Source organism: Oncorhynchus masou, chromosome 17, assembly GCF_036934945.1.
Source record: "Oncorhynchus masou masou isolate Uvic2021 chromosome 17, UVic_Omas_1.1, whole genome shotgun sequence".
In the NCBI taxonomy this organism is placed as follows: Eukaryota; Metazoa; Chordata; class Actinopteri; order Salmoniformes; family Salmonidae; genus Oncorhynchus; species Oncorhynchus masou.
In genome coordinates, this window is record NC_088228.1 from 15,748,745 (window position 1) to 15,770,337 (window position 21,593).

Below are 21,593 nucleotides of genomic sequence, written 5' to 3' on the forward strand. Positions count from 1 at the left end.
AACTATTCAAATGTATTTTATTTATAAAGGTCACTTCACATTCTCATTGACTAAATTTTACAAAAGAAAATCCCAAATTAAATATACATTAAATATTCATCCCAAAATGTAGAAAAGAGCATGTACATGTAATTGACATTATAAAAACATAGCACTTTTGTCATTTGTACTACCACTGAAGTACAAATTCTACCAAAATGACATTGACATCCTTCTATTGCCAGGAGTCTAAAAAGGTGTTTAGCCTAAAGTAAAAGCCTCCATTATCAACCAGCTAGGCACATTAACTAGAACCTGCAATTAAGTCATACATAAAACCTTATGCTCAGCTAGATAAACAGCATTTATTTTTCAATGGATCTTAAATTGCAGTGACACAGACTTTTCTGAATCTCCACAGGATCTGCCTTAGCCTTCTGTTTAATATAGTGGATGCTTTCGACCAGTGTTTTGTACACATTCTCTGTATTTGATAGTCTCCTCAAGTATTTGCCAGAACTGGGGTGGTCATCCAGGTAAAATAAAATAAAAATCAGCACTTCAGGCAACTGTAATCCACCATACAGCAACCAAAGCTAGGCATAGGGATTTTTGTTTGCTTGCAGATTTTCCTATCACACAACATACAGTATGTGTAGATTATGGAGAGTATTCCATTGGCCAGGGAGAAACACCATTCAGTTTTAATGAGATCCTATCAGGACCAAGAGATGACATGACTTCAAAATCAAATCCTGATTTGAAAGTGAAACCATCCGGTTTTGACGAAGTTGAAACAATAGGATTCAATATTCATACAGTAGGACAGGAGCATATCAGATATACAGAAGCCCTTATTCGGAACAGCTAGTCCCTCCAAACATACATCAAAGGAGGTTGGTGGCACCTTAATTGGGGAGAACAGGCTCGTGGTAATGACTGGAGCGGATCAGTGGAATGGTATCAAATACATGGTTTCCAGGTGTTTGATGCCATTCCATTTGCTCCGTTCCAGACATTATTAGGAGCCATTCTCCCCTCAGCAGCCTCCACTAACATACATGTACAGTGTAGTATCACACACACACACAATACAGGCTACCCGTGCCGTACCTGAGCCCATTTGTGGGTGTAAAGGTGACCACAGTTTCACGTTTTGACCGCAAACTGCACTGTTGACTGCAGTAGTGTGACATGGTCAAATTTCTCATGATTGTCCTTGACACTGTTGTTGCTTAGCCTGTAGTGGCTAAGTATTTGGAACTCCAATAGAAATGAATATTGACTTTGAGTAGCATAAATCAACTAGTTTGAGCATTAGCTAAAAGACAAAGTCCTCAGAGCAAGTGTTGGTCAGACTACAATTTAGGGTTCTCTCAGAGTCTGCTGCACTTTTCTTTGCATTAAGGTCCCTTGTTCATGTAAACTACAGTTACAGTACAGCTGCTGCGGATGAATGAAGATGGTCGGGACAATAGTAGTGTCCTGCAGGTTGGATATGCATAGCCTCTGATGTGTTTGGAGCAAACCAGAAGTCTCTAAATCTCTCTCTCTCACTGCACCAGAGAGTTACGAGTTTGTTGGATTATCTGAACAAGTCACAGTGAAGTCTGACCACCTGACCTTGTTCCAAAAGAGTTGCTGCCTGCAAATTCCTAGTCTTGAGGTAAGGCAGTAGCAAGGTCTTCATGCTTAATAGTCACACTATTAGTCTCATTGTCCATGTCCTGTACTTCTAATAATTATTTGAATGATCACAAATGTCATAGTCAATGTAAGAGTTCTTAAGAGGAATCTCAGAGTCCCTCAAAATCACAGTCCGTGTTCATTCTGAAGAGTTGAGAAGGTTCTTGAGTTGCAATAGTCACAGCCAGTGGTCTCATCATCCATTAGAGACTGATATTACTTGCTAGCTGATAGACAGCATAGTGTAGGTAGCTAGTGTTCAGCTCTGTTCAGTTGAGTTTAAAGCATGCTAAATATCTCAGAAGAGTAAAGCTATTAGTTTGTAGGACAGTTTTGTTTTGTGTCACTCAGTGGTGGTCAGTTTTTCTCAGAATACTGTGAAGCCCAGCGGACATGAGGAAAGGCTTCTCAGAGCTCCCATCATTCCTCTCCAAGTCCTCACCTGGAGGGGTGTATGGAAGGAGTGGAGAAAGGGATACAGGAGGAAGGGAGAGGAGAGAGGGGTTAGAGGTGCTCAGATCGAATGTGAAGCAAGTGAACAGCCATGGTGGTTTTTACAGTTGTAAAGCAGCCAAAGCCTTGATATTGGGATCGACTGAATAGTCAATCAAAGATGCCAGAGGTCAGAATGAGAGCAGGCGTATTCTTTCAGATGTGATTTTTTTTGCATTCAACCATAATGAATCATCAACCAATACCACTGTGTTTTGGAAGCATATCTATGAAGATGAATACATAGGTTTTACTTACAGAAACACAGAAACAGTGTGTCTACACACATTGCATATACACTGAAGAATCCATGAGCGATCAAATAGGACCCGAATATCACCGTCTGCCAATGAGAAGACACGATAATACACCATCAATACCCAGCTGAATGTAGGATATACCCACTGCTATACCCTTTCTTTTTGGGCCTCTTACCAGTAACGGTACCCAGTAGTAATGCAAGGTCGGCACTTCTTCCTGAAAGATGGGCATTTTGTGTGTGAAGAAAAAGAAGGCTATGACGCCTGCAACACACAAACAACATTGTAAATACCCACAGATACGCTTCATCAAATATTTATACCTTTGACTGATTTCAGTCAAAGAAAATATAAATTCTCTTAATAACCGTAGACTAAAACAGAAGTCACAAGAACAAAAATATGTTTTTTGCAATGACTCACCTACACTCCCTGCTATTAGCACTTTCCCCAGGAACAGTAGGAAGTCAGTCACTCTGTCCAGCACCGCCACCCTGCAGTAGAGAGGGGGGAACCCGGTGAGGTTAGCTCAGTAAGGTGCCACCAACTGGGTAGCCTAACAATCCAGCCCTGGATTCAGAGGGCCTTACCTGACTACGTTTCTCATCAGTAGGCAGAAGGCATCTCGAGCTGACATGCAGAAGCCCTTCCCATATATCGCAATCTAGAGTGAACACACAGACCATGGTACCATATTGAGTTACACTATAGTCTACAATTGAGTTGTGCGGTCATATTCAGCTACCCCTGACTCTGTCGCTAAATTAGCACCACTTCACACCGAAGAACAGCTATGTAAGTGTCAGTGCATATAGACACCTACAAACCACCATACTCACCATAATGTAAGCATTTCTGTTCATGAATTTGACGAAGCGCTCTAGACACCAGAAACAGCATTTGAGGCAGCAGAGCAGGAAGCGTGCTCCCACGTTACTGGCACCTGAACACAGACCATTAGTGACGAGTTACTCCAGAGTCACATTCAGGACTAGATGATCTAATACTGTACTATACTGTCCTAAAGCCAAACTCACCTTTGAGTTTAGAATCTAGATACTCCAGGATAATTCGGGCCATCTGAACCACGGCCAGAATTAGAGCACCAAACGCAAGTGAGCCTGTGTGATACCTGTAACCCAGATGATCACACACGCACATCTGCGTTAGTCAGTCTATCATTAATAAAAATCATCAACTCCCAAACCCTCTAAACACATGGTTCAAACAACTCCTGAGCCATAATGAAAGTAACTTTTCCAGTAACCCTGCTAATCAACTGTATTTGTAGTCTGGTATGGAAGGCTCCTTACCGTATGGCCCTGCTAAATGAAGAGAACAGGGGACAGGGGGGGATGTCCTGGGGCTTCCTCCGGGCCCAGTAGTAGGAAGCGAAGGCCCCAGCCAGGGTACACTGGCCCAGGGCGATGGTGAAGTTGACCAGCCACAGGAAGATGAGCAGGTTGGACAGCTGGAGGATGAAGAGGTAGCGGTGGTAGGGCGTCTCCCCGCCGTAGAACGCAAATGTACACTGGGCTCCCGGACACGTCTTAGACACGTTGGTCTTGTTGAACGTCTGAGATGGAAATAGTGAAAATACCGGATTACCATCCATGCAAATCTGGGGTACTCAACCCGAGTTTCTGTGTGTGTCTGCAGGATACTTAGATTGAGTGGAGAAAAAGGGGACTTACCTCAGGATTACATGTCTTGTTTGCATACATGCAGTTGGGCTCAGCAGCCATTACTTTATAGATGGCATCTCCAGAGGAGGCCAGGAATCTGGGTGTAATGCTGATTAAGGTTAAAAAAAATTGCTCTTGTACAAAAATACAACACCACTTTCTTCAATTAATTCTGTGTCTCTGTACTCCATTCTGTGTCTCTGTACTCTGCATTCAATACAACAACTGTATAGCATCTGGGAGTTGATGGTTATCATGAACGGCACGCTAAACAAAGAAATGCAAAAACAGCGTCCTCGAGTGGAGAAATACCACACCAGTAAGAGTAAGATACACAGAGGTGACGGCAAAATAGGAGCTGCAGACGGCCAGCAGCAGGAAAGTGATGATTGGGTAGAAGAGTGTTGACATGATGTAGCTGACGGCCCTAGAGACCAGAGGCACAAGAAGAACATCAGTCATTGAAAATATACTTTTGAACTAAATGAAGAAACAGTGAGAGAACACAGAAACTGCTACTATTAGTTGACTTACTTGCTTCCCTCTCTCAGTAGAGCGATAGCCACCCGTACTCTCCTCCTCAGGAAGATAAGAATGATCAGGATAGAGGCTTCTATGGTACCCAGAGCTATCACTAACAGAGAGAGTGGGGAGGAGAGACAGCAGAAAGTTAGAGTCTGAGCCAAACCATAGTATCAATCCTAACCAAACATTTTCTCAATTTGTAATGTGTAAAGTAAATGAAAGAATGTATTACAGAACAACCATATACTTTGAGAAATGTTTTACTTTTACTGAAACTGGTCATCAGCCTAAATGATTTGAAAGAGACTCAGCCCTGAGATAAAGCTGAGAGAGAGATCGTCATGAGAGAGGTGATGACTCACAGAAGATGAGCCATGTCTGGCTGAGCTGCAGGTAAACCATGACATCTGTCTGGAAGCCAATGTCTACGATGGTCACATCTGCCCCGGGCTGCTGCCTCAGCAGGGAGAACTCCAGGTAACAGTGCCATATTCCTACAGAGTCACAGAAAGCCGAGGTTAAAGAGGTGAGAAGACACTGGTAACACACGGCTACGCACGAACGTACATATGCACAATTGCACACATTCACACACCCGCTTAAACACGCATGCGAGCAAACAGGTAGATACACACAGGCACACACACATACTGACCGTATGCAATGACCAGTATGACTGCAATGATGGTAAACCAGAGGAGGAGTCCGGCAGTGAAACGTAGCAGCAGGATGAAGATCAGACTGACCACCAGAGCCATCACCAGACCTCTGGAAATATCATATACAGTACACTCTCTAAATATAGCATTTTACAGTACCGTAAAAGTACCATACAGAACAATTCATTGTCCCTTATAATAACTCAAACCAGTGTATCTCTGCCAGTAAGGGTTCACACATGAAAAAGTACTATAAATATTATAGTATTACCCATTAGTGTTTTTGTAGACTTTACTGTAGTATTTACAGTAAACTGTAGTATAAATTCTGTAGTAAAATAAAAGCGTAGTATATACTATAGTAATTCATGTAGTGTTTTTGTAGACTTTACTGTTGTATTTACTATAGATCATGTTTTTTTTTTAATTTTCTTTGATGAAGAAGTGCAGGCTCCTACTGGAGAAATACTAAAAGAGCACATTTTCCATAACTTGTGGTAGGTAGCTAGGTACGTAGGTAGGACTGGGGTCTGAACTGATAGTTCATAGCTACTATTCTTTTCTATAACCTGTAGGGTACACAATATATGGGTTAAACTTGGCATTTAGGTTCCTCACTTATGCGTGGCACAAATTGGGAAATGGGGGAGGGGAATGTACTGGGTATATGCAAATTCAATACTGAAGTATTTATTATTGGGTTTATGCGGACATTACTGTAGTATTTTTGTGGATAATACTGTAGTGTGTAGTAGATTATATACTAAGTATTACACATGATAGAGGGATACTACAAGATGTAGTAAAGTATTCTACAGTTTACTACAGAATCCTATAGTAAGTACTGAAGTATTCTAGTTTTCATGTAGGTTCTTACATTAAGATCCAGATCCATGAGGCGGCGTAGTCCTCCACAATCTTCATTCCAACCTCCTTAGCATCCACCAGACCTGTGATGCCACTGCAGGAGACAAAACTATTCTAAAACTGCTGTTCTTACAGAAATGTCTCTGTGTGTTTGTGTGTTTATGCATGAACACGCACCTCAGCGTGTGTGTGTGTCGGTCTTTGTAACTCACTTGGCGGCGTCTCTTAGTTCAGTCACACTGCGGGCTTTGTCCAGGGCATCTTTGAAGTGGGTTCTTTTGGCCACCGTCAGGGTTCCATTTTGAGTGATGAAGTCAGGAAAACAACGCTGCAGGACTAGTAGACAAGACAATTCAGTATCATCACTTCACAATAGCCTGCCAGTTGCCGTCTCCCCCCCCCTCCCCTGTACTTACATGGTCTGCTAGGCACAATCATCGATGGACAGTCCTCGTCTCGTAACACTTGTGCAATGGGCTGAAAATAAATAGCAAAGATCAAGATGTTGCATTCAATGGAAAGTTCACATCCTAACAGTTTCCTGCCTACACACTGCCTTTGAGAACCATATGTATACCATATGTGTACCACCATACATACATACATACATACATACATACATGGTACATGCCTTTGTTGGGTTGTTGAATCCTGGTTTGCAGAACTGCCTGTAGTAGTCCCAGGGCGCGGCAGTGATTTGGTATTGCAACTGCACATCTGTATAGGTGGAAAATTTGTCCGGGCACTTGGAAACACACATCTGTTAGGAAACACACACACATACACACATTTTTATTAAAAGTCAGTAAGATGATATCACAGGAGGCTGGTGAAAGGAGGACGACTCATAATAATGGCTGGGATGGAGTAAATGGAATGGTATCAAACTTCTGAAGAAGGCTAAGTGATGCCAAAACGTTGGTGATTTACCCAATAAGTTACTGGGAGTGCGACTATATTTATTTTGAATATCAAACTCATGGAAACCACGTGTTTGATACCATTCCATTAATTCCGTTCCAGCCATTACTATGAGCCCCAAGGTGAACTCATTCCGTGGCTGATATGACCCCCAGGTCTGAACAGCCACTACACTTAAATACTTCATTACTCTGTTATTTTTTCTCTGATATCACTTGACCAATATGTTATGAATACCTGAGTGGTCGGGCACTGTAGGTTGATGAGGACAGCAGGGTTGGCACATTTCAGGATGTTGAAGTAGAACAGTGTGGATTTTTTTCTATAGAAAGAACAAACATTGACACGGTTTAGAAGTGATACAGTTCTACCACTAGGTGGCTGTGTGGCACAGAGGACAGATTCAGAGAAAAGCCCTCATATAGTCAGACATACAATGTTGTTAAAAAAGACTAATATCCTAATATCCCTCTTAATGTTTGTAAATTGTAGCCTGTATGCTCCAGTGTTTCAGTATAACGGGTGAGAGAGTGATGTAGTCTCTTCTCTACACATGTTCCAGGCTAAACTCCATCACAATCCCATAATCCTGGGAGAAAAACACAGTGCTAATTATGAGCTGCTGAGATCTGAGGGCCCTGGCTAGCTGGGAGTAAACACACTACTCCCTATCTCATAGCCCGGTCCCACAAACTGCCTTATCACAGCTTTACAGCCGTCGATAAAGAACGACTCCTCGCCATGGTTATAGCCTGTCAATCATGCTTGAGTTCTATGAGGGGAGTTCAACACCGAGCAGTTTAGTGTGGGGATGCAGTATTAGACTTTGGATTCATTGGGTTTGATTTCACTGACAATGGGAACTGTGTGTGGGGGTGAGGTGCATTTTAATTGTAATGGGCAAATGGTCAATTGAGTAGCATTGAAGTGCTTAGATAAAGAACCAGCCAATAGTTCAGAGGGCCACACTAGGGCTAGATGGAAGTTTAAAGTTAAGGATCATCTAATCCTAGATCTGTTAACTGAATTCAGGGGGATGAAAAAGTATCTGACAAAGGATCAGTGGTAGAGGAAACCTCTGACAGGTGTGTTAATTGGCAGGTAAGCACCAATTAATAGCAGCAAATAAGGCACAGGGGAATTATCATGACCTCAAAAGGATCTAAGGCCTATTTAGTACTAATGGTATGCTAATCACTCACTAGAGCAATTACTCACGCGTTTGGAGTGCCCTTCTGCCCACAGAATTGTCCGTAGCTGTCTGTAGGGTAGATCACCTTCCTGGGGTCACCTTGTAGCCACGCTGGAGAGAAAAAAAGAATGAGTGAGAGAGAGAGACACAGAGAGACAGAATGAGAGAGAAAGAAGCAAACAGATCGAGAGAGAAATGGAGAGAGAGCGAGAGAGAACGAGAGAGAGAGAGACACAAAGAGTGAGAAAGAAGGAGAGAGGAAGCGAGAATAAATCATCCTCTTTTATCTCTGTTTTCTGATACCGAAATAAAATAAATATAGATGAAAAGTCTGGATAGACTGAAGTCTTATTCCCACTCCCTGAATCAAAGGGTTCAGATTCTTTTGTATCGGAGAATCTCAGTGTTCTTCAGCTCCTCTGGCAGGGTTTTAAAGACGAGGTCATTGTGTGTCTAACTGCTGCTCTGCTGTAAAAAACGCAATCACACTTCTCATTCCAGAGGCTACTGCTCTTCTAAGGCTTATTTTCTGCATTGTTTACAGCATTGTTCAGAAAGCAACCAGGAAAGGATATTTCACTTTCTAAGACACCACGTGTGTGTGTGTGTGTGTGTATGTGTGTGTATACGTGCATGTTTGTCTGTGTGTCGATTCGTTTTGATCAATAGTAGTACCTTTTCTCTATGAATGAGAGGCTGTCAGTGACGGAACAGTCTGACTGACTAACAGAATCATTATGGTAGTATTCCAGAACCATCAGGTTCTAAATGGGATGCTTCTGTACAGTATCTGAAACACGTAGTGAATGACAGACTTAAAACAACAGACTTATAAGGAGATATAGCGATGGATGGGCATGTGCCGACCTTGCCCTGTTGATGTATGGTATGGTTGCAGCTGCTCTACAAATCAAAGCGAATCAGTAATTATGCTGAATAAATCATACACTGAATGATGTCAGAATGAATCTTCCTAGTATGGTCAACGTTTATTGGAAATCAGCACCGCCAGAGGATTTCCCCCAAACCACACAAGATGCCTCAGGGATGAGAGATAATGGTGTGTGTTAGTGACGCCAGCTGTTTGTTCATCCGCATCTGCCACAATTCCTAATAACCCATCCGCAACCTCTTGACTATATGTGATAAAGTTCAAATCTGAGGCCCGCACAAGACCCTATACCCGCTAATAGGGCCATAGAAAATGCACTGTTCAGTCAGAGACGGCAGAAGAATTTGACAGGGGGTGCAGTATTTTGTTTGTTGTTGCCGGTTTTAAGGAAATTAAAAGCAGTGAAAACGAGCCAACATGTTTCTGATAAGATGTCAGTTTCGGCTTGGATGCATATTTAATGTGGTAGAAATACTATCAGCTTTTATGATGCTGATAAGAAAGCACCTTTACAGACGGTCCCTAACTTCACGTTCTGAAATAAATCTATAATATTTCTCCACTCCTGTTCCTGTGACAATTGACATTTGATGTATACATTTTACTGCAAGAAATGCATAATTCAGCAGGAGTTAATATGAAGACAATGTGAGAGGTTATAAACCTCCAGTCAGTGCCCAGATGTAAGTCTCCATTTAACCCATCAGAACAGTAGGTTGAAGTCCCCATCTTGTGACTGTCTGATATGTATAGTGCCTCACAATCATCACACATAACATAGCCTGCTATCATCCTCTTTTACCACTTCACCTCATCTTTCCCAAACATTACTTTTCTGGACCCTCATTCTCTTTCTTTTCAACTCTCCATTTCGTAGCTTTTCGTTATTTGAATTCAACTCTGACATTGTCATTTTTGCCTCAGTGGATCGACGTTAAGATTCTGCTCAAGTTCCCAAAAGTATTTGGCGATTGGCGTGTATTTGGCACATGTGCAGGTAGGCAATAAAGCTTAGACTTATGCACTTATAGCAGATTTTAAAAAAACAATGTAGCCTATAGATATGAATTGCACAAGAATGATACATTGATGGACTTTTAATGCATTGTTGTTTTCTCTTTAGTCAACCAGCTTGCTACCCACCCGCACTTCATCCATACAATATTTTATGACCCTAAACCCGCCCGTGGATATAACCACAGGGACTGCAGGTTATGAGTCAACCCGAAAATCCTGTGTGTGTGTGTGTGTGTGTGTGTGTGTGTGTGTGTGTGTGTGTGTGTGTGTGTGTGTGTGTGAGAGAGAGAGAGAGAAAGGCTAAGGCAAAGAAAAAGAAAGAAGATTGAAGTGCGTGAATGTTCCTGAGAGGATGAAGTCATTATGGATGTTTGTGTGGTGTAGATGGGCATGGAGTGGAGTAGATTATAGTAAGGTGTGTGTGTGTGTGAGTGAGTGTGTGTATTTTGTGTGGGTTTATGCATATGAAGGAGGGGGAGGGGGGCTCTCCTCTCCTGATGGCATGAGGTCATTGGCAGCTGGCAGGCGGTATGAAGAGTTAAGAGTGACTTCATCATCACTCCAATATCAAGCTCTCTAAACGCTCTATTGGTTTTGACTGCTAGCATCCCTGCTGCTCTTTAAAGAATGAGATCACACTAAAATATGAGACCAGAGCTCCACACGCCTTTACCGAGGTGAACTCATACTAAAATATGAGTACAGAGCTACCACACGCCATTAACGAGGTGAACTCAAACTAAAACATGAGATGGAATGGCCGTGGCATATTGAAAAATAATGAACTCATACAAAAATATGAGTCTATAGCGCTGAGTTGCAGCAAAAGGGGGCAACTTATATTATAACGGGTCTGTATGACAAGGTTAAATAATGACATTGGAAGGAATAAGGCCAGATCGGCAATTAAAGGTCATGGGTAGCTGTTGGCCAGTATGCTTCTATGACCTTGAATCAGCTGCATCAAAGAAGGGTTAGGATTGGGATGCTCCTCATCTCAAAGTTTCAGAAGCTGAATATATCAACAACAAAAAACAACTGATGCCTGCATTCACTTATTCTGAAAATTGTAGGGATTTATTTGTGTGCTGACTTGCCAAGGCCATTCTCTGGTTGAATTTGGCTACAGGACTAAATGTATGTTTTTATGGTGTGCAACTGAGGACTGCAAGTTAGGTTTTGATTGAATGAAGCTCTACGTTCTCAAAGGCAATGTCACAGTAGAAAACGTTCCCTTTTTCAACAGAGACCCCATGTTGCGACTGTCAAAAGGCCTGAACCAAAAGGATTTTTGAACAATGGCTTTTATCTTCTCTCTCTCCCTGCCTGTTCTTTTCTGAATATCACTTTATTCAACACTGACCAGATATCAGTCATAACCCAACTCTACTACAAGAATCAATACACAGGATTGCTGTATTTTCCCTTTCTGCGTTTTATCCTTCTCTCTTTTCTCAACGATACATCTTCCTTTTATTGAGCTACAGTTGGGCATAGGAAGTAGGGCTGCCTATAACGTCTAGTGGGGATGGTAATATAATGGGAACAATTGATTGCATTAACGAGTAAGTATTCACAAGGGGCGGGGGGACGCTAACAGGAGAAATTTTAGAGTACAGCATGCATAGTAAATAGCTGCTTTTATTCAATTTTGAAGCAACTTTATCTTCAGTGCAGTCACTCCTAAACCTACACTTTTAATTCTTTAGCTGCTTACCATTTCTGAGATCATTACTATGAGAAAACATACACAACTTTTGAAGCAGAACCAATCATTGAGCGATGGATTGATCTTTAGCAGAAGAGGGGAGAGCAAAATAACAAAGAGATAAGAGAGGGAAGCCCAGAAGCCCTTCATGGAGCTGTGGGAGGGACATCAAAACAGTCATTTCTACCATCTTTCAGAGGTGATGTGAACCCAACGTCTTCAAACTGTCTCTGAATAGAACAGATGCTACACACCTCTCGCTCTCTCTTTGTATCTCTCTCCAACACAATGTATGATCTGTAGCTATGTTCACCATTTCTCTCTCACACTTGCTACTTTCTTTCTATGCTACTATTTTTTTTCTCTCCATCTCTTGTTTCTCTGACACAAACACACCCTTTCTTGTGTTTATCTTACTACTCCGCCATCTAACTAAGTAGTTAGAACCGACTGCTATACCGTTTTATCTTTCTCCAACACAGTGGTCAGTATTGATGGTGGGATTTCAGAGCCCTCTGATCAAAGGTTCATCTACTGACTCCCACTCATGGGGCCAGTGTGTTTGGGTTTGGGCCAGTGTGTTTGGGTTTGGGCCACTGTGGCATTATCATAGCTTACAATAAAAATGTCTAAACACAACTCATGTAGCATCTCCTTTTCATTGCTTGTTTACACTGTTTTGAACGTAACAGAACTTTGCCTCCACCAGGACGATGAAAAGAAGGATAATGCTTGTCTCACATTGGCATAATTCCGAGACATTTGGGAATGCAAGACAGCTGGACATCGAGTTTTGTCCAATGCATGTAGACCTATACTTCATGAAGAGTTGTGAGTTTCCATGTATAGACATCCTTACACTGTCCTAGTAATATAGTGGTTATGGTCCACTCACCCACAGTCCCCAGTGCTATGTATCCAAGGATGACGATGACGAAGATCACACAGCAAAACAAGTCTGTGCAGCTTCTGTAGAAAGGGAAAAGCACAAAGGGAAAAAGGAGGTAGATACAGAGAATCTCAATTGCACACTACTTCTCAAAACCCATTGGATGAGAAAGCAAGAGGTCCCTCCCTCTGACCTTCTTCTCCAATGGGTTTTGAGAAAGAGGCAAGGGGAGAGGATGCGAGGAGTATGCAATTAAGATTCTCCCATTGAGATAGGGAGAGAGAGAAAGAAGAAGAAAAGGTCAATATCCTTGAGGCTTTCAACACCCTGAGAGAGAAACGAGAGGCGAGCGAGATGAGAGAGGGTGTAAAGAGAGAGAGAAACGAGAGGACAGAGAGATAAATACACACCAAGGCCATGCTCATTATTCTGGTAAAGATCAAACAGCTGCAGAAGGGACCATGGTGATGATGAGATGCTTTCACAACGGAAATTAAATATTAACCTCAACAATCTGCTGCTATGACTCTCTCTAGACACATCACATTCCCATACTCTCTTTCCCTGGCTTTGGCAATCAGAATGGCTCTTGCAGTGTGTATACCTGTGTGTGCCAAGTGCTTACATCTTTCTATCCAACCGGGGACGGGAAAGTGTCACATATCCACAAACAGTAGTGCGTGTGTACACATGTGCTGAGGAAAATCAGCGACCTACAGTACCAGTCAAAAGTTGGGACACACCCACTCATTCAAGGGTTTTTCTTTATTTTTACTATTTTCTACATTGTCTACATTTCGAAATAGAAAGCAGATTCTAGATTTGAGTTGGGAATGGAGATGTTCAATATGAGTCTGGAAGGTGAGTTTATAGTCTAGCCAGACACCTAGGTAGTTGTCCACATATTCTAGGTCAGAACCATCCAGGATAGTGATGCTAGTTGGGCGTGCGGGTGCAGGCAGTGAACGGTTGAAAAGCATGCATTTGGTTTTTCTAGCGTTTAAGAGCAGTTGGAGGCCACGGAAGGAGTGTTGTATTGTATTGAAGCTCTTTTGGAGGTTAGTTAACACAGTGTCCAAAGAAGGGCCAGATGTATACAGAATGGTGTTGTCTGCGTAGAGGTGGATCATGGAATCATCCGCAGCAAGAGCAACATCATTGATATATACAGAGAAAAGAGTTGGCCTGAGAATTTAATCCTGTGGTACCCTCATAGAGACTGCCAGAGGTCCGGACAAGAGGCCCTCCGATTTGACACACTGAACTCTGTCTGCGAAGTAGTTGGTGAACCAGGCGAGGCAGTCATTTGAGAAACCAAGACTATTGAGTCTGCCAATAAGAATGTGGTGATTGACAGAGTCAATGGCCTTGGCCAGGTGGATGAAGATGGCTGCACAGTACTGTCTTTTATCGATGGCGGTTATGATGTTGTTTAGTACCTTGAGCGTGGCTGAGGTGCACCCGTGACCAGCTGGGAAACCGGATTGCACAGTGGAGAAGGTACGGTGGGATTCGAAATGGTCGAAGACTTTAGAGAGGCAGGGCAGGAAGGATATAGGTCTGTAACCGTTTGGGTCTAGAGTGTCATGGGGCGGATGACCGCGGCAGCTTTCCAATCTTTAGGGATCTCGAACGATATGAAAGAGAGGTTGAACAGACTGGTAATAGGGGTTGCAACAATGGCGGCAGATAGTTTTAAAAAGAGAGGGTCCAGATTGTCTAGCCCAGCTGATTTGTACGGATCCAGGTTTTGCAGCCCTTTCAGAACATCTGCTATCTGGATTTGTGTGTGTGTGTGTGTGTGTGTGTGTGTGGGGGGGGGGGGGGGCACAGTTGGCCGGGGTTGGGGTAGCCAGGAGGAAAGCATGGCCAGCCGTAGAGGAATGCTTATTGAAATATTCGATTATCATGGATTTGTCGGTGGTGACCGTGTTATCTAGCCTTAGTGCAGTGGGCAGCTGGGAGGAGGTGCTCTTGTTCTCCATGAACTTTACAGTGTCCCAAAACTTTTTGTAGTTCGAGCTGCAGAATGCAAATTTCTGTTTGAAAAAGCTAGCCTTTGCTTTCCTGACTGACTGAGTGTATTGGTTCCTGACTTCTCTGAACAGTTGCATATCGCGGGGACTATTCGATGCTATTGCAGGCCACCACAGGATGTTTTTGTCCGGGTCAAGGGCAGTCAGGTCTGGAGTGAACCAAGGGCTATATCTCTTCTTAGCTCTACATTTTTTGAAAGGGGCATACTTATTTAAGATGGTGAGGAAATTACTTTTAAAGAACAACCAGGTATCCTCGACTGACGGGATGAGGTCAATATCCTTCCAAGATACCCGGGCCAGGTCGATTAGACAGGCCTGCTCGCAGAAGTGTTTTAGGGAGCGTTTGACAGTGATGAGGGGTGGCCGTTTGAAAATAGCAGAGGTGTATTTGGAGGGCAAGTTGGTCAGGATAACTATGAGGGTGCCCATGTTTACGGATTTAGGGTTGTACCTGGTGGGTTCCTTGATGATTTGTGTGAGATTGAGGGCATCTAGCTTAGATTGTAGGACTGCCGGGGTGTTAAGCATATCCTAGTTTAGGTCACCAAACAGAACGAAGTCTGAAGATATGTGAATTGATTGCCTCTCATCTATGGTGTCCAGGGCACAGCTGGGAGTTGAGGGGGGCTATAACAGGCGGCAACAGTGAGAGACTTATTTCTGGAGAGATTAATTTTTTTAATTAGCAGCTCAAACTGTTTGGGCATAGACCTTGAAAGTATGACAGAACTTTGTAAGCTATCTCTGCAGTAGATTGCAACTCCTCCCCCTTTGGCAGTTCTATCTTGATGGAAAATGTTGTAGTTGGGTATGGAAATCTCCAAATTTTTTGGTGGCCTTTCTAAGCCAAGATTCAGACACAGCAAGTACATCAGCGTTGGCGGAGTGTGCTAAAGCAGTGAGTAAAACAAGGAGGCTTCTGATGTTGACATGCATCAAACCAAGGCTTTTTCGATTACAGAAGTCAACAAATGAGAGTGCCTGGAGACACGCAGGGCCTGGGTTAACCTCCACATCACCCGAGGAACAGAGGAGGAGTAGGATGAGGGCACGGCTAAAGGCTATCAAAACTGGTCGTCTAGTGCGTTGGGGACAGAGAATAAAAGGAACAGATTTCTGGGCGTGGTAGAATAGATTCAGGACATAATGTGCAGACAGGGGTATGGTGGGGTGCGGGTACAGTGGAGGTAAGCCCAGGCACTTAGTGATGATAAGAGGTTGCATCTCTGGACGTGCTGGTTATTCTGGGTGAGGTCACCGCATGTGTGGGGGGTGGGATAAAGGAGGAATCTGAGGCATGTAGAGTGAGACTAGGGGCTCCACTGTAAACTAAAACAATGATAACTATCCTAAACAACAGTATACAAGGCATATTGACATTTGCGAGAGACATAAAGCGAGGCATAAAGCAATCACAGGTGTTGATTGGGAGAGCTAGCTAAGACAACAACAGCTAATCAGCTAAGACAATAACAACAGGTAAAATGGCGATGAATGGGCAGAGAGGGTTGGTTAACTACACGCAGGGCCTGAGTTCGGGGCCGACAGATAAACAAGAAAAATAAACTAAACGGAGTACCGTGACTAAATGACCAGTCCAGCAGGCATCAGCTATGCAGCCAACTGATCATATGGTCCAGTGAACAGCAATAGATGGAACAGGGAAGCTGCGGGGTAGTCGTTACTACGTTAGCACGCGGGAGACACGCCATTTAAAGTTAGCAGGCCAGGGTAAGTAGAAGCGTCTGCTCCAACGTCCGGCAGTGGCCGGTTGAGGGCGCAGCGGATGGAGGTACGTCTGCAGACCAGTCGTGGTGGTACTGCGGTACCACTTAAAGACATGAAGGTCAATCAATGCGGAAACTTTCAAGAACTTTGAAAGTTTCAAGTGCAGTCGCAAAACAAAATCAAGTGCTATGATGTAACTGGCTCTCATGAGGACCACCACAGGAAAGGAAGATCCAGAGTTACCTCTGCTGTAAAGGAATAGTTCATTAGAGTCACTAGTTCATTGGAATTGCAGCCCAAATAAATGCCTCAAAGAGTTCAAGTAACAGACACATCTCAACATCAACTGTTCAGAGGAGACTGTGTGAATCAGGCCTTCATGGTCCAATTGTTACAAAGAAACCACTACTAAAGGACACCAATAAGAAGAAGAGATTTGCTTGGGCCAAGAAACACGAGCAATGGACATTGCATGGAGGATGTGTGATGTTGTGGGAGTACTTTGCTGGTGACACTGTCTGTGATTTATTTAGAATTCAAGGCACACTTAACCAGCATGGCTACCACAGCAATTTGCAATGATACGCCACCCCAACTGGTTTGCACTTAGTGGGACTATCATTTGTTTTTCAACAGGACAATGACCCAACACACCTCCAGGCTGTGTAAGGGCTATATGACCAAGAAGGAGAATGATGGAGTGCTGCATCAGATGATCTGGCCTCCAAATCCCCTGACCTCAATCCAATTGAAATGGTTTGGAATGAGTTGGACCGACCGCAGAGTGAAGGAAAAGCAGCCAACAAGTACTCAGCATATGTGGGAACTCCTTCAAGACAGTTGGAAAAGCATTCTGGGTGAAGCTGGTTGAGAGAATGCCAAGCGTGTGCAAAGTTGTCATCAAGGCAAAGGGTGGCTACTTTGAAGAATCTGAAATATATTTGTTTAACACTTTTTTGGACACTACATTATTCCATATGTGTTATTTCATAGTTGTGATGTCTTCACTATTATTCTACAATGTAGAAAATAATAAAAATAAATAAAAACCCTTGAATGAGTAGGTGTCCAACATTTGACTGGTACTGTATCTAGAGTCATGTTTAATATATCTTAATCAGCTTATATGTCAATTAAATGCATAGAAATCCCTGCCTGGATTCCCAGTTGACTACTTAGAGAGCACTGAGGTAATGTTTGATTAAACAGACCATGACTGTCAGGTTGTGTGTTCAAGGAATAGAGACCAGGTTGTGATTGGCAGCACTGGGACAGGACTGTTAGAGGGTCATGTGTGTCACTGAGGTTATATTGCGGCGTCAGTGAGAGGCCTGGTATTAAGCTGCACAGCAGGCTTTCACAAGCATACAGCCCAACGCTCCCTACTGCTCCCCAGCCTTTAGCTGAGCTCAGGCAGCACTCTCCCTTGGTCTAACAGAAATGCATAGACACACAGAACTGTACACACACACACACGGTGAGCAAGAATGTGAGGAGTGGTGGGACAGGTTGAAGTTAACTCTGTCTTTCCTAATCAATCAAAATGATTGTTCCTCTCCTTCTCCATGCGAAATAAACCCTCCTGCCTCCTTGTTGATAGTAGGTCTGTCCGGACTAGTCAGTGTTTTCCTGCTCTGTTTATGCAGTTCTGTCCTTTCCAATCCTCTGAGACGACCCTGCTTGATGCTGAATCTGCTGCGCTGCACATTCTGTCCTCTCCTCTTAACTCTCATTCACCAGCTGTTGAGCAGAGTTAAACACACTGACATTAGAGCAGAAACCTAGGCTAAACTCAGGCAGGGAGAGATGGAGAAGAGAGAGTGTGTTTGCTTGAGAGAAAGTGAAAGAGATAGTTGTTCTAAAAACCCGGAGGACACTCAACAGGGCTGTGCTGCTTGCTGAGTCGCTGTTATGGACTCAAATTTCACAGGACAGTTTGAAAGAAAAGAAACAGTCAGTGAGAATTGATGCGACCTGGGATTCAATAGCCTGATCCCCGATCTGTTCGTGCTCTTTTGCCAACTTGTAGCATTGAGTGACAAGCAGTTGGAAAGAGAACAAACAGATCTGAGATTCAATAGTCGACTGGTTTAATCTACGGCCATCTCTAAAATCACTTCATTAAACGACTCCATAGCTCTCCCTCAAAATAGACATTGAAGAGACGGAATTAATTTCTAGTTTCTAATTAAAATTCTGCAGGACTACTTTATATCTCAGAATTGGAGCTCGGTTAATGATTCTAACTATGGCTGTGAACGGTAATGAGAAGTTGATTAATGATTCTAACTATGGCTGTGAACGGTAATGAGAAGTTGATTAATGATTCTAACTATGGCTGTGAACGGTAATGAGAAGTTGATTAATGATTCTAACTATGGCTGTGAACGGTAATGAGAAGTTAATTAATTATTATAACTATGGCTGTGAACGGTAATGAGAAGTTAATTAATGATTCTAACTATGGCTGTGAACGGTAATGAGAAGTTAGTTAATGATTCTAACTATGGCTGTGAACGGTAATGAGAAGTTAATTAATTATTATAACTATGGCTGTGAACGGTAATGAGAAGTTGATTAATGATTCTAACTATGGCTGTGAACGGTAATGAGAAGTTAATCAATTATTATAACTATGGCTGTGGACGGTAATGAGAAGTTGATTAATTATTATAACTATGGCTGTGAACGGTAATGAGAAGTTGATTAATTATTATAACTATGGCTGTGAACGGTAATGAGAAGTTAATTAATTATTATAACTATGGCTGTGAACGGTAATGAGAAGTTAATTAATTATTATAACTATGGCTGTGAACGGTAATGAGAAGTTGATTAATGATTCTAACTATGGCTGTGAACGGTAATGAGAAGTTGATTAATGATTCTAACTATGGCTGTGAACGGTAATGAGAAGTTGATTAATGATTCTAACTATGGCTGTGAACGGTAATGAGAAGTTAATTAATGATTCTAACTATGGCTGTGAACGGTAATGAGAAGTTGATTAATGATTCTAACTATGGCTGTGAACGGTAATGAGAAGTTGATTAATGATTCTAACTATGGCTGTGAACGGTAATGAGAAGTTGATTAATGATTCTAACTATGGCTGTGAACGGTACTGAGAAGTTGATTAATGATTCTAACTATGGCTGTGAACGGTAATGAGAAGTTGATTAATGATTCTAACTATGGCTGTGAACGGTAATGAGAAGTTGATTAATGATTCTAACTATGGCTGTGAACGGTAATGAGAAGTTGATTAATGATTCTAACTATGGCTGTGAACGGTAATGAGAAGTTGATTAATGATTCTAACTATGGCTGTGAACGGTAATGAGAAGTTGATTAATGATTCTAACTATGGCTGTGAACGGTAATGAGAAGTTGATTAATGATTCTAACTATGGCTGTGAACGGTAATGAGAAGTTGATTAATGATTCTAACTATGGCTGTGAACGGTAATGAGAAGTTGATTAATGATTCTAACTATGGCTGTGAACGGTAATGAGAAGTTAATTAATGATTCTAGCTATGGCTGTGAACGGTAATGAGAAGTTGATTAATGATTCTAACTATGGCTGTGAACGGTAATGAGAAGTTAATTAATGATTCTAACTATGGCTGTGAACGGTAATGAGAAGTTGATTAATGATTCTAACTATGGCTGTGAACGGTAATGAGAAGTTGATTAATGATTCTAACTATGGCTGTGAACGGTAATGAGAAGTTGATTAATGATTCTAACTATGGCTGTGAACGGTAATGAGAAGTTGATTAATGATTCTAACTATGGCTGTGAACGGTAATGAGAAGTTAATTAATGATTCTAACTATGGCTGTGAACGGTAATGAGAAGTAAATTAATGATTCTAACTATGGCTGTGAACAGTAATGAGAAGTTAATTAATGATTCTAACTATGGCTGTGAACGGTAATGAGAAGTTAATTAATGATTCTAACTATGGCTGTGAACGGTAATGAGAAGTTAATTAATGATTCTAACTATGGCTGTGAACGGTAATGAGAAGTTAATTAATGATTCTAACTATGGCTGTGAACGGTAATGAGAAGTTGATTAATGATTCTAACTATGGCTGTGAACGGTAATGAGAAGTTGATTAATGATTCTAACTATGGCTGTGAACGGTAATGAGAAGTTAATTAATTATTATAACTATGGCTGTGAACGGTAATGAGAAGTTAATTAATTATTATAACTATGGCTGTGAACGGTAAATTGACAGCTGGTGAAAAATGGTCTTGAAATTATACCTGCACAAAACAAGAACAGTTCAATATTTTTGTACTGTATGACTTTAAAACAGATAAACCACTGACATATATTTCTATGACTTCAAAACACCAAACGTTCATCAAACAGGCTGGGTTTTCTGCATTCTCTATTTGCGCTAGTCTACTATTTGCACTAGTCTACTGCTAGTCTACTGTAAATGAAAAAACGGAAGAGACAAGATAAACAGACTAGCCATAACTTTGCCACTACCAACAAACTGCAAGTAGTACGTTTGCCACGGGTCTCTTTAGGACAAAAGATAAACAACAGCATTTACTGATGAAAGAGCAAGCGACACAAGCAGGTGTTTCCAGGTGTGAGTCAGCAAGTCTCTCCTGCATATGCCTCCTACTGTGTTAGAGGTGAAAAGGGCATTGAACTGGTAAAGCTGGCAAAGCAGCACTCCAAAGCAGCACTCCAAAGCAGCACTCCAAAGCAGCACTCCAAAGCAGCACTCCAAAGCAGCACTCCAAAGCAGCAGCCTCACTGCTTTAATATAACAACTAACTTGATAGGTTCCCATCCACATCCAGATGGATACACCAAGTTGAGTCTGCAGCTTTGCAAAAACTCTAAAAGAGTTTGTCATCTGGGGAGGATCTCTGTATTGCTGGAACAAAGCCAGTGTGTCATCAGTAGTTCCTTTAGCTAATATGATACCAACTGAGGCCTGAAATTACTGCTGGGGTGAAAACACTGATACAGAGAAATCCTAAAATAATAAAATAGAACAAGATAACAGCTGGATGCCCG

General features: G+C 42.2%; 1 protein-coding gene across 2 annotated transcripts in view; it reads right to left on the reverse strand.

The window, feature by feature from the left end:
* LOC135558595 (choline transporter-like protein 5-A) overlaps positions 1 to 21,593 on the reverse strand; it is a 60,456-nt gene continuing 38,863 nt past the window's right edge. The window contains exons 3-22 of one of the 2 annotated variants that reach the window (XM_064992515.1): positions 12,779 to 12,852; positions 8,293 to 8,377; positions 7,312 to 7,396; positions 6,785 to 6,913; positions 6,570 to 6,630; positions 6,366 to 6,489; positions 6,164 to 6,247; positions 5,283 to 5,395; positions 4,990 to 5,121; positions 4,637 to 4,736; positions 4,437 to 4,529; positions 4,112 to 4,199; positions 3,731 to 3,993; positions 3,455 to 3,549; positions 3,257 to 3,360; positions 3,008 to 3,081; positions 2,841 to 2,911; positions 2,593 to 2,681; positions 2,416 to 2,500; positions 1 to 2,107 (exon numbers count right to left, since the gene is read on the reverse strand). In XM_064992515.1, the coding sequence (XP_064848587.1) occupies positions 2,013 to 2,107; positions 2,416 to 2,500; positions 2,593 to 2,681; positions 2,841 to 2,911; positions 3,008 to 3,081; positions 3,257 to 3,360; positions 3,455 to 3,549; positions 3,731 to 3,993; positions 4,112 to 4,199; positions 4,437 to 4,529; positions 4,637 to 4,736; positions 4,990 to 5,121; positions 5,283 to 5,395; positions 6,164 to 6,247; positions 6,366 to 6,489; positions 6,570 to 6,630; positions 6,785 to 6,913; positions 7,312 to 7,396; positions 8,293 to 8,377; positions 12,779 to 12,852 (2,044 nt within the window). In that variant the 3' untranslated portion in view covers positions 1 to 2,012. Of the gene's footprint in view, positions 2,108 to 2,415; positions 2,501 to 2,592; positions 2,682 to 2,840; positions 2,912 to 3,007; positions 3,082 to 3,256; positions 3,361 to 3,454; positions 3,550 to 3,730; positions 3,994 to 4,111; positions 4,200 to 4,436; positions 4,530 to 4,636; positions 4,737 to 4,989; positions 5,122 to 5,282; positions 5,396 to 6,163; positions 6,248 to 6,365; positions 6,490 to 6,569; positions 6,631 to 6,773; positions 6,914 to 7,311; positions 7,397 to 8,292; positions 8,378 to 12,778; positions 12,853 to 21,593 lie in introns of both variants that reach the window. The other variant, XM_064992516.1, reaches the window with a different exon arrangement.